This window comes from Cinclus cinclus, chromosome Z (assembly GCF_963662255.1).
Source record: "Cinclus cinclus chromosome Z, bCinCin1.1, whole genome shotgun sequence".
In the NCBI taxonomy this organism is placed as follows: domain Eukaryota; kingdom Metazoa; phylum Chordata; class Aves; order Passeriformes; family Cinclidae; genus Cinclus; species Cinclus cinclus.
In genome coordinates, this window is record NC_085084.1 from 77,530,358 (window position 1) to 77,545,790 (window position 15,433).

A 15,433-nucleotide genomic window follows, 5' to 3' on the forward strand; every position below is an offset into this window, starting at 1 on the left:
CTAATTTTAGCTCGACTGCAGCAGCCGGGACACTGCAAACACCCTGCTTCCCTCCTCAGCCTGCAGGGAACAGTACGGGATGGGCAGGGCTGGCACCCAGGAGATCTGGCAGCCATGACCTCAATTTCTCTGCCACAGCTGCTCCCTGGCCCAGTGGTCAAACTTCTCCTCCACCCTGTCCAAGCCTTCCAGGAGCACAGGGCTCCTGCCCTGCTGGGGCACTGGCCACCAGCAGCTCTGGCCTGAGTCTTGTGTCCCTGCTCCAGTCATATGAATTCATGAACCACTGGTCTCCCCCTTCCTGACTTAGGCAGACTAAATATAACAGCAAAGGTCTGGCCTTTTCCCAAAGTCCTTCTCTAAACAAGTTTGTTATTTAGTCTTAGGTGCAGGCAGCTGTCAAACAGCAGCTTTATTTTGCAATAAACTTATAGATATTTGTGTATGTCTATTGACACCACAGCAGCAATGAACTCATGAACAGCTGTTATTCAAAGCTTTGAGTAACCCATGCAATGCAACCAGCTCAAACATGGAAATAACAGCACAGAGATATTTTCATTTCACATTTTTATTAGTAGACAGATGTGCAGAAAAGACAAAATATAACTACTGAAGGAGAAGACAACACAAAAATGCATCAGTTAATTCTTTCTGGTAAATTATACTGAAAAAAAAATGAAAATATCTGGGAGTTCAGCTAAGAAAACTACTAAGAAATCTAGTGTACCCTGCTGGTTTCAGAATGGTTGAAAGCTGCATTTGAAGGGACATGTAGCTGCAAATGTAAACGCTAATATTGACTGAAAGAGGAGAAAAGGGGTTAAGAAAAACCCAGAATACACAGAGCAGGTAAACATTTTTCTGCAATCTCTTAAATAGTTTAAAAAAAAATCCCCTCATACTTCAGCTGTAGCTCAAAAAAAAAAAAAAGGAAACCAGCAAGTCAACAAGCAATGACACTGCACAGGACAGTGGGGAAGAGAAATTAGTCTGGTTAATGTCAGAGCTCTCAAAAGAGGTTGCTTTTTTTGTCATTAAAAAAGGGTAACAGAAGAGTCATAATAATGCATCTTACAACACCAAGCTTGGAAATACAAGTCACTGGAGAGTATACAGTGAAGACGGTCAAAAGTACAAGGGAAATCCTGAAAGATGCAGTATCCTCATTTCCAACCAAGTCATCAGCAAAGCCAGCGTTGCTACACTCTGCTCCTTCGGCCCCGCCTGAAAGCTGCAGGTTGGTGCCCCTGTCTTGGCGTGGCCCCGAGTACAGTCCTGCAGCCGGAGCATCAGGGGCCCATTCGCTAACCCTGGCGCTGCCCTCGCAGGGCTGGTGTGAAGCCGAGGGTGCCCCACTAGACGCAGGGGAGCCTCACTGAAGGCTCCAAAAAGCACCCGGGGCTGAGTCAGTGCTTGCTGTAAATAGGCCGACATCTCGGGAGGGTGCAGCTGTGCCTTCCCAAATATCATGCAAGCAGGAGAGCAGGCGGCCGAGGGAGCGCCAGGCACAAGGAATCGCCCTCGGGCAGCCTTCACTGACTGCCCCTGCAATCCCCAGCCAAGGATTTTGGAAACAGATATGCCTCGCTCACTTCAGGCGTAACCTGAAGGAGGGCCTTCCTCTCCTCTCCTTTCCTTTCCTCTCCTCTCCGGCCGGGCAGCGCACTCCGAGCTTTTGCTCAGTCCGGCCGCGGGACACAGCCACGGAGCGGATCCAGAACAAAGCCTGCTCCCACCGAAGCGCCCCCGAGGAACCCGCAGCTGCTGACGTACCATGGAAAACCCTGAGATACTCGGAGGGGAGGCGCAGGCTCTGGACAGGGTGATGCCTCTGTACCTGTGGGGACCGAGGGTCTCGCCCGACCAGGGCCAGCATCTCCGATCTGCTCCCGGGACTGCCAGGCCCGTCTGTGATCCAGGGATCATGCCAAAGGGGAATCTGGGCACGGCCCCACAGCCAAACACGAGCACGCTGCAACGCGGGGAGCGCTGAGGGCCTGAGGAAGAGGGCTCTGAGACAGGAACATGCGGGATCCCCCTGCCCTTGACAGAGCACCCAAGCTCTGCCAAGGGTTCCCAAAAACACGCGGGAGGCTGAACTGAGGGCACCAGCTGAAGCACACTGCTGAAGAGCCTGTGAAAACCTGCTGCTGGCCTGCTCTGCTGAGGGGCTGCACACACCAGGGTGTCCCGGGCAGCACTGCCCACCCCGGCCCCAGCCGGGACCGACGCAGCCCGCACACCCCGCGGGCCCCAAAGCGAGCCCCGGGTGCGGCTGCAGCACAGCCACACCTGCCCACAGGTGACCTACACAAGCGCCAGACGGCAGAGGGATGGGGCTGCAGGGAGCAAGGGCTGCCAGCCAGCACGGGGCAGGAGGCTGCTGGTCTGTCCCACTGCCAAAAATAAGTCCAGCACAAATGGCAGACCGCTGGGCAGCAGGATGCACATCTGCTCTCCTCCCTCCAGAGAGGGGCAGCTGGCAGCAGATCCCAGCAGAACAGCTAAACTGAACTTTTCCAACCCTATCCTAGCCTGAAAAAAAACTAAAAAATTCAAAAAACCCAAAAAACAAACAAAAAAAACTTTAAAAAAAAAAAACTAAAAAAAATAGCAACCCAGGGCTCAGTTGTACAGATGTGAAGTGTTAAGTGTTTATTTTAGGGTTCATATCACAAGCCTTTTCCAGAGACAAAGCTGACTATGCCCTCTGGGGCTCCAGGGGCCAACTATTTCCTAACTTAGCAGGCTGAAAAGGAATACTGTACCTTTCAGTGACATCCCATCAAGCTCAACACACAGTAGCTTTACACTCTCTGCCCCACACCTTATAAAGGAAAAGCCACCACCACAAGGCTAAACGAATGTACACACGCTATTATTATAAATGGAGCAGCTAAACCTTTGCAATTTGCTTCGTGGGGATTTTTTTTTCTTCCCAGTTAATGCAGCACTTTGAGCTCCCAAAAACCTGGTTTCCAATGGGTTTGTTCCAGCTTTAAATACATTTAACATCTCAATGCAAGACTGTATTTCATTCAAGAATCTAAACACAAGCAAACCTGTTTTGCTGTGAGCGTTTCGTAGAGAAGTGAAAAGGGGAGATTCTTTTTTAAAAAGAAATTGTAATACAGTGATGAAAGGGTTAAGAATGCAAGAATTCAGACATTCTGTGGAGGGTCTCTAAGAGGTCCATAAAAAAGGAGCAAACAGATCCATACAACAGGAGACAGCAGGAGACAAAGTTTTGTGGTTTTTTTTTTTTGTTTTTTTTTTGTTTGTTTTTTTTTTGACACCCCTCCCCCCCCACTTTTTTTGCTGGACTGCTGCTAGGTTACCACTGCTCCCTTCTGGCCTGAGTCGGCAGGGCAGTACAGGGGCATAGAGGGAGCAGGTCACGACTCCTCGTTGCCAGAATCATCGTCATCGTAACAGTCGGCATCCTCCTCCTCCTCATCTTCATCATCAATGTCGTCATCGTACAAGTCGTCATAAAGCAAATCTGAACTGTTGTCATTGGAAGGCACTTTAGTTTTGATGCAGTACTCTGCCAGTGTAGTGGGGACCTTCACACCATCCTTCTCTGCCTCAGCTTTGGTAGCCAAAACCTGTTTTCTGTGGGGAGAAGGACACAGCAGGGATGTGAGCAGGGCCGTGTGCCAGTAACTCAACTCCCCTGCCCTCCCCCAGAGGCCCTGCCCAGCCCTCCCTGGCAGCTCAGGGGCAGGGGAGCTGAGGTTTGTAGGAAGCTCCACGAGCAGCACGGGAAACAGATGTGGTTTCTGCAGCACCAGGCTTGGGAGCACACCAAGGGTGTTTGCAGCACACACACTCTCAGCTACACATGAAACCAGTTATTCCAGAGGCTCTGCACTAGAGACCTGCCAGAGGCCAAAGAAAATTCCATTTGCTACTGGAGGGATGGTCAGGGATTTCCTAGGATTATTTATTGATTCTGCTGCTAACAACTCTCACACAGCATGCTCGAAACTGCAATTCTCTCAAGCCTTTGGCAGCTCTCAGGTCCCACTAGAGGGTCAGAGCAGCCGGTGCACATGGCAGCACCCCAGGACAGAGCCTGGGGCATGCAGAACCAAGTGCTTCCCATCACCCTGGGGCAGGTCTGGCTGCTGTGCCCCAGCAGGGAAGAGCAGATGGCAGCCTGTCACTTAATTCACCCAGTGCCTAGTCAGTCTGTCATTCCCCATGTGGAATGAAGGAGCTGGAGGATTCTCTGCATAGACAGAGCCCTGCTGGCCCCATTCAGGGCCACATCCTGCCTGTCCAGCTGGCAGAGACAACGGCTATGTGGCCTTGTGCCAGCAGTCCTGCTCCAGGCTGGGCTATCCCACCACAGCAGCCCTGGCCCATGCTCACATCATCCCCCTGCAGCTCCTGACTAGACATGGACTTCTCCAAGGGCAGCACTGAGCTGTGCCTCCAGCTAATCCAACCCAGCTCTGCTGTATCTTGACAAATCCTGCTGACGCTCCTTGGAACTGGAGTGACAAGATTATGATTCATGCATGCATTAAGCACAGAAATTAGTAGGATGCAGTCAGTTTGCATCACATCACAAGCAATGCAGGGCTCAAAGACAACCAGGAACTGACTGGGATTTACTAGTAGCCAAAAGGTTTTGCAGAGCATCATGACAGATTAGTCTGAAAAAAGAACAATGTAAAGACATGTCAGCCTAGTCCTCCTGCCCCAGAAGTTTGCACTGCTTCCGTGTGCTGAAAATTTTGGAGGGACCTGAAGCATGGACTTTGAATAAGACACTGAAATTAATTTCCAAATTAAATTCTGCTATGAGAACCTGGTTTCAGCAAATTCTGGAAGCAGCCTGCTTGATGGGATTCACAGCAGAAGGCTGGTAGCCCCAGCATCACAAGTGACAAAGCTTACCTTATGATTTCAGCGTACTCCTTGTCTTTTCCTTTACTGTCCCTCCATTTCCTGAACATGACTGATGCATCCACATTGGCTGGGGAGAATGTGTTGGGCTCATTAAGCAAAGAGATTACACTCAGTAAGATAGTCCTGAAAGAGGCAAGCACAACAGCAGAGTCAGAGCTAAGATATTAATGGATTCTGGATTTCCACAACTTCCTTACGTATTGAACCATAAACTTGTTTGAAGCCAAGTCTTAAGCCAAGGACAGTGTTTTTTAAGCAAGAGCAGGTATTTATGAACCTCAAATCCTGGACTTTAGTGTAGGGAAGGTGATAAAACACAAACCTCATGTGACTACAGACCATTGTGTCTGTGCATGTGCTTAGGACAGTGCAGCACACGTCAGACCAGAATTCAGCTTGTGTGCACTATCCACACATGGTGTGGGGCTGGAAATCCCAGCTGTGAGCTGTTCCTTGTGCCTTGCAGCCTCCAGCAGGAAGCCAAGCTGTTTGCCTACCCTGCACAGGGAGAAGGACCACTATGGCCCAAGGCCAGAAGAAAAGGCTGCACCTACTCTTTCCCTGCCCTGACAGGTGGTGGGAGGCTGAGGTCAGGGCAGGACTCTCCTCAGCTCATGCCCCACTCAGACTGCAGCAGCAGCTCTCTAGCACAGCAAGGGGAAGACAGTGTAGATGTTTTCAATGACCAGGAAAGGTGCCAGGGCCCAGTGGGATTCAGCTGCTGGTACTCAGCAGAGCAACATGAGCCAGTCATATAACAATTGGCTGGCAGGCAGATAGAGTCTTCAGAGATTTCCAGACAGGTACCCTACTCTGCTGGCATTTACCAGCTGCAAACACCATCCTCTCCCCAGAGCTTTCCCCTGCAGTTCCTAGAACCCTTTGCACTTGAGAGATGCAGGCTTTGCTGTTCACACCATGGCCCAACCAGCACAAATACCCCCACCCAGGTACGGGCTGTAGCTGCTACCACGACAGCGTCACTCATCCCAGCGGTCCTGTCAGCAGGCTTCCCTTTCAAGTAGAAGGGACAAACAAGAGACAGGGAATAGTTCTTGAAACAAAGCATTGCCTAACAGGCAGTTTGCAGACCTTGATTAAAGGAGACTGGGAGCTGCAGTCATGTTTGCATTGATTCAGGGGCATGTTCAGAGCACATCTACCAGACCATAGATCTGGGTACAATTCCAGGAAATGCTTGGTCATTTGGATACTGAGTATCCTGAAAGGTTTTGAAAATAAACACTTGTATCTGAACAGACTGTTCAGCACAGCTATCAAGAGACTGCTACACAAATAATTTTCTAAATTACATAATTCTGTACAAAAAGAGAACAGCAGCTCTGGAAGAAAACTGTCTCATTGGACTGGAATGACAAGCATAGGAGATCATTTTCTACTTCATCTCGAGAATTCATTTAAGAGACTTTGATTCTCTGCAAACAGGGCAGCATGTCAGCTCCAGCATCATGCAGCAGCTTTCATATAGAGCAAATGAAGTCTAGGGAAGGCTGAGGACAGGAATTCATGTCTGGATTTAGCATCTGCTCTACCACACTTCCATCAACATTGAAGAGACACTGTTTCTTCTGCTTTTCCAGACACCAAAGTCACTGCAAAGCTATTTAAATACACCAAGACAACCGTATTAGAAGTGAAGCCCTCTGAGCTTTTCATTCCCATCCAGCACATTAGATCAGCTCCATCACTACTGATATCTTAAGGGCTGGACAAAGTTCTCCAACTCAAACCCTGTTGCAGTGAACAAGATACAGTAACAGAAAGGCATTCCCACCACCAGGCATCTAACAAGATTACAACCTCTAAAAAAATTCAACCATGTGGGACTGAAAACCTCAGCACTAGACACAAACTGCATGGGCTGGATACAGGCTGAGTCTTTGGGATATTGTCAGGGATATGTCCCTCCTTCAGACCAGGTCACTGTAGCATGGAAAAGCAGCCAGCAGAGGCTCAAGGAAACAGACCTGTTAAGGACACATTTTTCTTATGTAGCAACATAAGAAGGGCTTGGAGACAGACCAATTTCATCTCAAAGAGACATGATGTAGATTGGCTGGTGCTCCCAACTAGAACATCCTATTATATTCCTTGATGAAAAAGGATATTTTTTTAAATTCCAGATGCCATTTCTTTTTGAAATTCCAGCTGCCATTTTTTTTAAATTCCAGCTGCCATTTTTTTTAAATTCCAGCTGCCATTTTTTTAAATTCCAGCTGCCATTTTTTTAAATTCCAGCTGCCATTTTTTTTAAATTCCAGCTGCCATTTTTTTTAAATTCCAGCTGCCATTTTTTTTTTAAATTCCAGCTGCTATTGACAGTATGTCACCTATCTGCAGGAGATACAGGGGTACTGGTACCTTGAACACTGTGCTGAGTCCTGGCCTGTGCAGTTCAAGGGCGCAGGAGACAGGGGAGATGTGGAAAAGAACAACTAAAATAAACAGAGCCTCAACCCTGAGCCTTGCCACCACTCACTCAGCTCCATGGGATGCAGGAAGCAGTATTCTGTGCCAAACAGATCAGAGCTGCATTCCTTCAGATCTTGCTGGGTTTTACTGTATTTACTTATGCCTGCATCACCTATCTCCTAGTGATGGGAAAGTCCATACTGATTGCATTTAAAAAGATACATGAATCTGCTTGACACCCTTAGAGGTGGAAGCACAGGTAAACTCTCAAAGCTGAAGAATGAATTTTCCCCTTCAGATACTCCAATCCTGCTCATCTCCAAGCAAATAGCCAGCACTGGGAAGGATTTACAAAATTCAACAGCTGAGAAGCAGTTCCCTCCTATACCTTCAGCCCCTCTGCCTCCTGTCTGACACAATGGAGCCTTCCCAAGCCAGATGGGACCCCAGCAGGATATGCTTCTGCTGGCACTCAGCCCAACTGGTGTTGGTGGTAGCAGGATAGAAATGAAGGACTAGTTTTAGTTTCATTCACTGGTACATTCATTTGCTGAGGAATGTTTTGACCTGTCACTCTTAAGCCCAAGATGTTTCAAGACCATTTGCACCAAAAACTGTGACTGTGGCAAAGGAGAGCAGAAATCAGAGAACAAGCACCATGAGAAGTTCCATGTCAGCCTGTAGGGCTGCATATAATGAAATACTTAAAATGTATGCGTGATATATGTAATTAATGCCCAAAGCTGTTTCCTAACTGTGAGTGAAGGTTTGCCACCTAGTTGATTCCTTATTTGACAGTGTCCTGTAACAAGAAGGAAATTCAGCTGCTGTTTCAAAAAACTTGCACAGGTTAGGCCTTGAATGCCTCTGGTACTTAGTGATCCTTTGTATTTTTATCAGGAAGAAAACCACCAGCTGCTCCCAACACCAGTCAGTAGGACAGGAGACAAACAATGGAAGGCAAACAAAAGGCAGAACTCTGCAAAGTTGCTTCTACTGGTCAGAATACTCAAAAACATCCTGTACTGGGTTTGCAGGGCCAAGCTTCTGTAGCCACAGGACTACAAGGATGTCTTCTGTGAGAAGCTGCCAGGAGCTTCCTCTATATCTGGCAGAGCCTGTGTTGGGGGTTGGTTCTTTCCCAGTTTCCCTCTGTGGAATTTTCCCCATTGTCATGCTAAGATACCTGTTGACTGGGCCCTGGTGACAAGGGGGAGGGGAGGGGAGGGAAGAGGGAGCCCCGTGAGATTCAAACAGCCAGAAGAGGAAGCGGAAGGCTGGGTCTCAGCCCATTTTCCCCCGCGGAGTTCGGACGAGAAGGACGATCGCCCTCTGTGTCTCATCCCTGCCATCCCAGCGTCGGGAAACCATCATTGGACCTGCCCTGCTCTCTTCTCGCTGTAACCTGCCACCATCCAGCACTCTGCTGAGCACCAGGACCCACACCGTGAGCGGAGAGCTCTCTCTCCATCTCTCTCTCCCCCTGGGACAGCGCTGCCATCACCCCCAGCCCTCCTGCAGCTCTGCGGGACCCGCCCGCCCCCAGCACCGGGAACTGCAGCTCAGGGAAAAGGTGCCTGCAGCCAAAAAACACTGGGACTGAGTTACTGTTCTGTTTGTGGGTAATTTCATAGCTGTTGTTCTTGTTTGTCTTGTTAGATATACTAGTAAAGAACTGTTATTCCTACTCCCATATCTTTGCCTGAGAGCTCTCTTAATTCCAAAATTATAATAATCGGAAGAATCACTTTTTTTTTTTTCAGTCCAAAGGGAAGCTTCTGCTTTCCTTAGCAAACACCTGTCTTTCAAACCAGGACAGCCTGGCAGCTCCAAGGACAGATGTGCCACTGGTCAAGGCTGGGCCAATTGGAAAGGCTGGGCATGTCTCTGTGGTAACATACTTAATAAGAAAGAAGTTTCAGTTGACCACAGAAGTCCAGAGACTGAGAACATGTGAGAGGAACAAACCTGCAGACACCCAGGTCAGTGCAGAAAGAGGGGCAGGAGCTGCTCCAGGTACTGGAGCAGAGATTGCCCTGCAGCCTGTGGTCAAGACAGTGGTGAGGCTGGGGTACAGGGGTCCAGCACAGGAAGGGCACAGAATCTCTATCTACCTGCAGCCCCTGGGGGAGCCCAGGCTGGAGCAGGCAGATGCCTGAGAGGAGGCTGTGATCCTGTGGGAGACCCACGGAGAGACTAGCTCTCACTGGAGCAGCCTGTCTTTGAAGGACTGCATCCTGTGGAAGTGCAACCCACACTGCAGCAGTTTGAGGAAGACTACTGCCCGAGGGGTGGACTCATGCTGGCAGAGTTCATGCAGAACCACCCACCATAGGAGGGACCCCATGGAGAGCTGGGGAGCACTCTTCATCCTTAGCAGAGGAGAAACAACATGTGAGGAACTGACTGTAACCCCCATTCCCCTACCCCCATACACTGCTGGGGTAGGATGTAGAGCTGGAAAGGAGGCAGACGTGGGGCGGGAATGTGTTTTTAAGGCCTTATTTTACTTCTCATTATCCTGGTCTGAATTTGTTGGCAATAAATTTAATCAGTATCTCTAATTCTAGTCTTTTTTTTCCATGATGGTGTTTAGTAAGTGATCTCTTCTGGTCCTTATCTGCTGCAGAAGAACATCAGAATAATGAACAGGTAGGTAAGGCTGTGAAGACTGGAATAGCTCAAGCAGACTAAGGCTGGGAGCAAAAGGGTGAGCTATTTCTAGTCCCAGGCCACTTCAGGACATCTAGGAAGGTGTGCAAGACACAGATGGGCTCATGACTGAGAGGTGGACCCAACCATACAGGCCATCACACAGGTTACCCACAAATGTGAACTGTGCTGCCCTCATGTGAACCACACTAGTGATATATATCCCTGGAACAGAGGGTGGTGGCTGGGTTTCCAGTATGGTGAGGCCTGGCAAACAGATTACATTGGGCCATTTGCCACAGACCTGCCAAGGCAAGAGTTACATACTATCACAGAGGCAACAAACTGGCTGGAAAAACCCAGTGAACCATGCCACTGCTTGGAACACGATCTCAGGTCTTAAGAGACATTTTGTGGTGACATGATACCCTGGAGAGAACTGAAACAGGCAATGGGACTAATTTTCAAAATAACCTCATGAACTCTTGGGCAAAGAAGCATTGAGAAAATATATCACATCCCTTACCACCCACAAGCCTCTGGAAAGTCTGAGAAATACTGAAGACTCTAAAGAGCTTTCGGTAATGGGACATGGAAGCACTGGGATGCGAATTTTACAGAAGACACTCAGCTGGTCAATGCTAGGGAACCTGTTAACTGCACTGCTCCTGCCCAAACTAAGCCCATAGACTGTGGGAGGACATAAGGTCCCTGTGCTACACACAGAAAAATGGCTGGGGAAGTCAGTGTGGATTTCTCCTCCCATGGAAAAAGGCAAACAAACCCATTTGTGGGATTGTCTTTGCCCAAAGACCTAGGTGTACTTGGCAGGTAACATGGAAGGATGGGGAGACCTGGTCTGTAGCTCAAGGAGATTTAACCTTGGGGAAAAAACAATCTGTGTGAGTTTTATGTCATAGGAAGTAAAGGAGCAGGAATGACATGACCTGACAAAGACTGAATTTTGTGAGGAGCAAGGTGAATGTGATGATGATGATGCAAGCCAGGCTGGTGCTCAGTGATCAAGTGTGGTGCATCTCCTGTCCTGACTACCCATCCTGATGGAGTAGAGCATAAGTCATGGATCTGGAGGAGGGGAGGAAGCCATGAAACAGGAGAATAGTATCTATCTGTGAAAAGACAGGTTAATGAAAATATATGTTTGGTATAGAGATGGTTAAAGGATGTAGTTTGGGTTGTATGTGTGGGTAAGAAGGGATTCCAGTAATGAGAAATAAAAACAATGGAACAGCTGGAAGACATATAAATTATGTGGGATCTAAACATGACACAAATTGTATGGAATAAAGGGTGGAGATTGTATTGAGTCTGGCTGAGCTGTAGCTCACTTTCCCTCATTTTCTGAGTGCTTTCCACTCAGAGTTAGAAAGGTACTGATAATACACCAGTGTCTTGGCTACTGCTGAGCAGGGCTGGCACAGCATCAGCACTGTCTCTAACACTCCCCACTTCCCCATCAAGGGGCTGAGATCTGGCAAGATCCTAGGATGGGACACAACCAGGCCAGCTGGTCCAAATTAACCAAAGGGATACTCCACACCATGTAACAGCAGCTCAGATACAAAAGCTAAGAGAGAGGAGGAATAGAAGACATTTGTTATATTACAATGCTTCCATTCTGGAGCAACCACTACACATGCTAAAACCCTGCTTACCAGGAAAGTGGCTGAACATTGCACACCAACGTTAAGTAGAGATTATTTTTTTCCCCCTTTGCTTATGTGCACACAAGCTTTTTCTATTGCTTCAGTAAACTGCCTTATCTCAAAATGCAAGTTGTTTTATGTGTTATTTTTTTCTCACCTGTCCCACTGGGGAGTAATATAGCAGTTTGGTGGGCACCTAGAACCAATTACACATACTTTCCATTAGTGATATTTTGAAGAAGATAACAGTGACTGAGAAGGGTGTCAACATCTGAGATAATTTGCCTTCAGAGTATGAAACTCTGTGAACAGGACAGAAGGTTCTGCACTGCCAGCCCAGTACTAAGACACAGCAGCCCAGTACATTCAGATGGAGTCTAGTTCTCACTTCATTCAAGCCCTGAACCCCACAAAACCTCTTGTGGGGTTTAAATTCTTTAATTCTTTAACCTCTTTAAATTCCCTCCCAAACCTCTCCCAACATAGGCCTCAGGTCTTGCAGGGATAACAGGCCTTTGAAATAACCACTGCACAACATATTCAGTTACCTGACATTTTGGGTAGGGTTCCACCTCTCTGATGGCAGCTCTCCACTTTGTGGGTCATCTACAGGTGGGTGAAGAATTGAAATACATACATCTCCATTCTGCAAGACAAAAAAAAGCACTGAGAATAGCTTGGGAGGAAGCTGAGGCCTGATGACTCAAATTCGCCACTCTGGCTGTGTTCTGAGCAGTTTAACCTTGTTGATATGAACCCTCAAGTGCCAGTAAAAACCAGCGAAGGCTGGAGATGGTTCTGAATTCTTACCGGATCTACTTTATCCCCAAGAGTTAGCCTGCAAACTGGCAAAAAACCCCAGTATAAAATCCAGAGGGTTAAAGAATACACAGAAGTAAACAGAAACAGTAATAATGTAACATAAAAACAAAACTAATCTTCAAATAGCAAGTACTAATATCAGTGACAAACTTTAATCACAGGAGACCCAAAGTAGGGTTAAATAAAGTTTGTTTTCCCACTGGTAGCTTGAGCTAGCTACAGGAAATTTTTGAATTGAAGGGTTTAATCACCATCTACTAGCTTAGGTATAAAAACATTACATCTCCCAGGACACAAGGGTGTTGAACAGATCATGTAGGGCAGGCTTACACAGCTCCCCTAGGGACACAGCTGTTCAAAATACCAGATGAAAAAGTAGGAGATGCTCTCTGAAGGTTTCACTGAAAATCCCTTCCAGCATGCAAGATGAAGAATATTCTGGCAGCATATGGAAGCATAATCCTCAATATGTTTCTACTCACCAGTGTTATGGCCTGAATATAGATTTAAAGCTCCATAATACCTATTTAAGAAAGCTGTCAACCCAATTCTCCATCAGCAACAGAACTCCGACAATTGCTTTGTAGGAGTGCTGGAGCAATATCCAGCTCAGCTGATATCCCCCACTGAGGCAGACTCCAGGGACTCACACGGTACCAATGCCTTACTGCAGGATGGGGTGATGGTGCAGATAAGGCCTGAGGCCAGCAAGCAGATATTGGCCTCTCCAGGCCCCATGGGCTTTGCTCTCCCTTGCAGCCGGCTGTGGGGTGTATCAAGTTCCTAGAGGTAGCACCACACCTTCAGCAGGCACAGCCCCAGCTCATGCTGTCCCTTGTCACCCTGGCCCAGGGCACAGGCTGATGACAGGATCAGTTCTGTTCAGGACTCCAGGCTGGCAGCTTCCCACACACCTAGTCTCACATCCTTCCAACACTGCTTGAGCACAGAGGCAGGTCTGCTCACAGCAACAGCATCTGTGCCTCTAAGCTCAAGCCAGTGATCACAGCTGCAGATAGCAGCAGCTCACCTGGGGAGCTGTGATCCATATCCAGATTTCAGTGGTGCACTGTTTCCACCAGGTATGCTAATCTAGCAGGCCCTTGTCACTTTGAAGCAGGTTTTAGTCAAGAACACAGCAAGACAGCACCTGGAACTGCTGAATCCCAAGGCACATACTTATGTTGCTGGAACAGTTTGTTTTAAGAAGGCAGTTTCCCCTTTTAGGACCCCAACAGGCTTGTGAAATCTTGGAATTTTTTTAGTATCATTCCAAGGTGAAGTTAATTATACTAATATTAGATTATGCTCAGTCTTCTCTGCTTTTACTAATAATTTCCGTTAGTTTCTCCTTTAACCTTTTCCTGGGAGAATGCAATGCTAGTGGCCCAGAGGAAGTATCTCAGCACTTGGGAAAAGTTCCTGAAGCAATCAGGCCAGCAGCCTGTGGACAAGCTGATGTTTGGTAAAATGAAGATAGAGGGAAGCAATGAATTAAGAAGTTTTTGTCTTGCCATGATCAGCGCTGCACGTTTGGAAAGTGCACTGCATTAAGAGTTGGAAAGGGTAAAGGTACAATGGGGCCTGATGAGGCCAGCACAAGGTTCTATGAATCAGGACAGTCAGGGGCCAAGCCTTTGCCTACATGCATTTTTTGAAAGACAAACAAGGAGAATGGGGTATTCATCTGCCATTGCGAAATATCCTACACTTCTATCAGGACTGATAATTTATGTTATGTCATAAAAACAAAGAGCTAGTGAATGTGGTTTTACCGAAGTTCAATTAGATGACCCAAGTAAAATGGAGATAGGAAAAACACACATTGCTCAAATCTCATTGCTCAGAACTGGAATGTCATCCCCTCCATCTGGTCCTACCAGCAGATCTCTAAACTCCTACTTTCTTTCATCTTCCTTGCACTAAGAGGTTTGGTTTTTTTTTTTTGTCCCTCTCCCTTTGAAAAGCCCTCAAACATGTTGCTGAGATAGTCTCAGTTTCATTTGGAGTTATCCCAGGGCCTCATCTTCACTGCTTAAATGTTGTTTCCAAAACAGCCTGCAAGCTGCTTCAGATTCCCTCAGCTACAATAAGTACTGCTACGAACACAAAGCACAAAGGTGGGAGCTTGAGTATTTGATGAGCAAACCCAAAATACACCCATCAAGTTTTGGGTTAGTTCCTCCTGCTACCTTCAGTTGTTTCTAGTATATTTTTCATCATTCTCACCAGGACTGGGAGAGGTCCTTTCCAAGGCCTGTTTTTGTACATTTTGTTTTGGTAACCACTTGACACTCACCTCCTGCAGGAGGATTTACAGATTAAGAATCAGTATCCACAGTACACTATTTGAAGATTTCAAAGTTGTCTTTATTTATAGATCAAAATTTCATGTGACTGAAATAGAGCCTTAAAGAGAAACACCAACACTATCTACAGGATAGATCCTGTGCCAAGTATCAAACCCACATAAGAAAACCCTCAGATAACCAAATTGAGGATGTCCCCGGACTTAGGGCAATCCCCTGGATCAGTCAATAATTAAATATCAATTATTAAAAATAATTAATAAAATAATTATTCTGTTCTGCACTGAATTTTGGCAAGGTTTCTAGCCTTCAGTGCAGTTCTCACCATGATATTAGAAACACACCCATTCCAAGCTGGGCATTCAGCAGCAAGAACTTATCAGGAAGGGCTTTCCAAGCCCCAGCCATCAACTAGAGCCTTCATTTGTTCATAGGACTGAAGAGAATGATATTGTTGTTTTCATGTGAGTTCAAAGGAAGCCTGCCAAACCTCTCATAAGAAAACCTGTGGTAAGGCAAGAGACCTGCACTAACTGGAACATTTTTAAATCCTTTAGCTCCCAAAACTATAGAACCAGTGCTCCTTAGCAGGTTGACATTCTTCTAGGATACCCAAAAGTTCAGCTA

General features: G+C 47.1%; 1 protein-coding gene across 1 annotated transcript in view; it reads right to left on the reverse strand.

Moving 5' to 3' along the window:
* Positions 1 to 2,643: 2,643 nt before the first annotated feature.
* Positions 2,644 to 15,433, reverse strand: part of UBE2R2 (ubiquitin conjugating enzyme E2 R2) — a 51,298-nt gene continuing 38,508 nt past the window's right edge. Inside the window, exons 3-5 of the mRNA XM_062512873.1 lie at positions 12,224 to 12,321; positions 4,912 to 5,046; positions 2,644 to 3,618 (exon numbers count right to left, since the gene is read on the reverse strand). Coding sequence (XP_062368857.1) covers positions 3,399 to 3,618; positions 4,912 to 5,046; positions 12,224 to 12,321 — 453 coding nt within the window. The 3' untranslated portion in view covers positions 2,644 to 3,398. The remainder of the gene's footprint in view (positions 3,619 to 4,911; positions 5,047 to 12,223; positions 12,322 to 15,433) is intronic.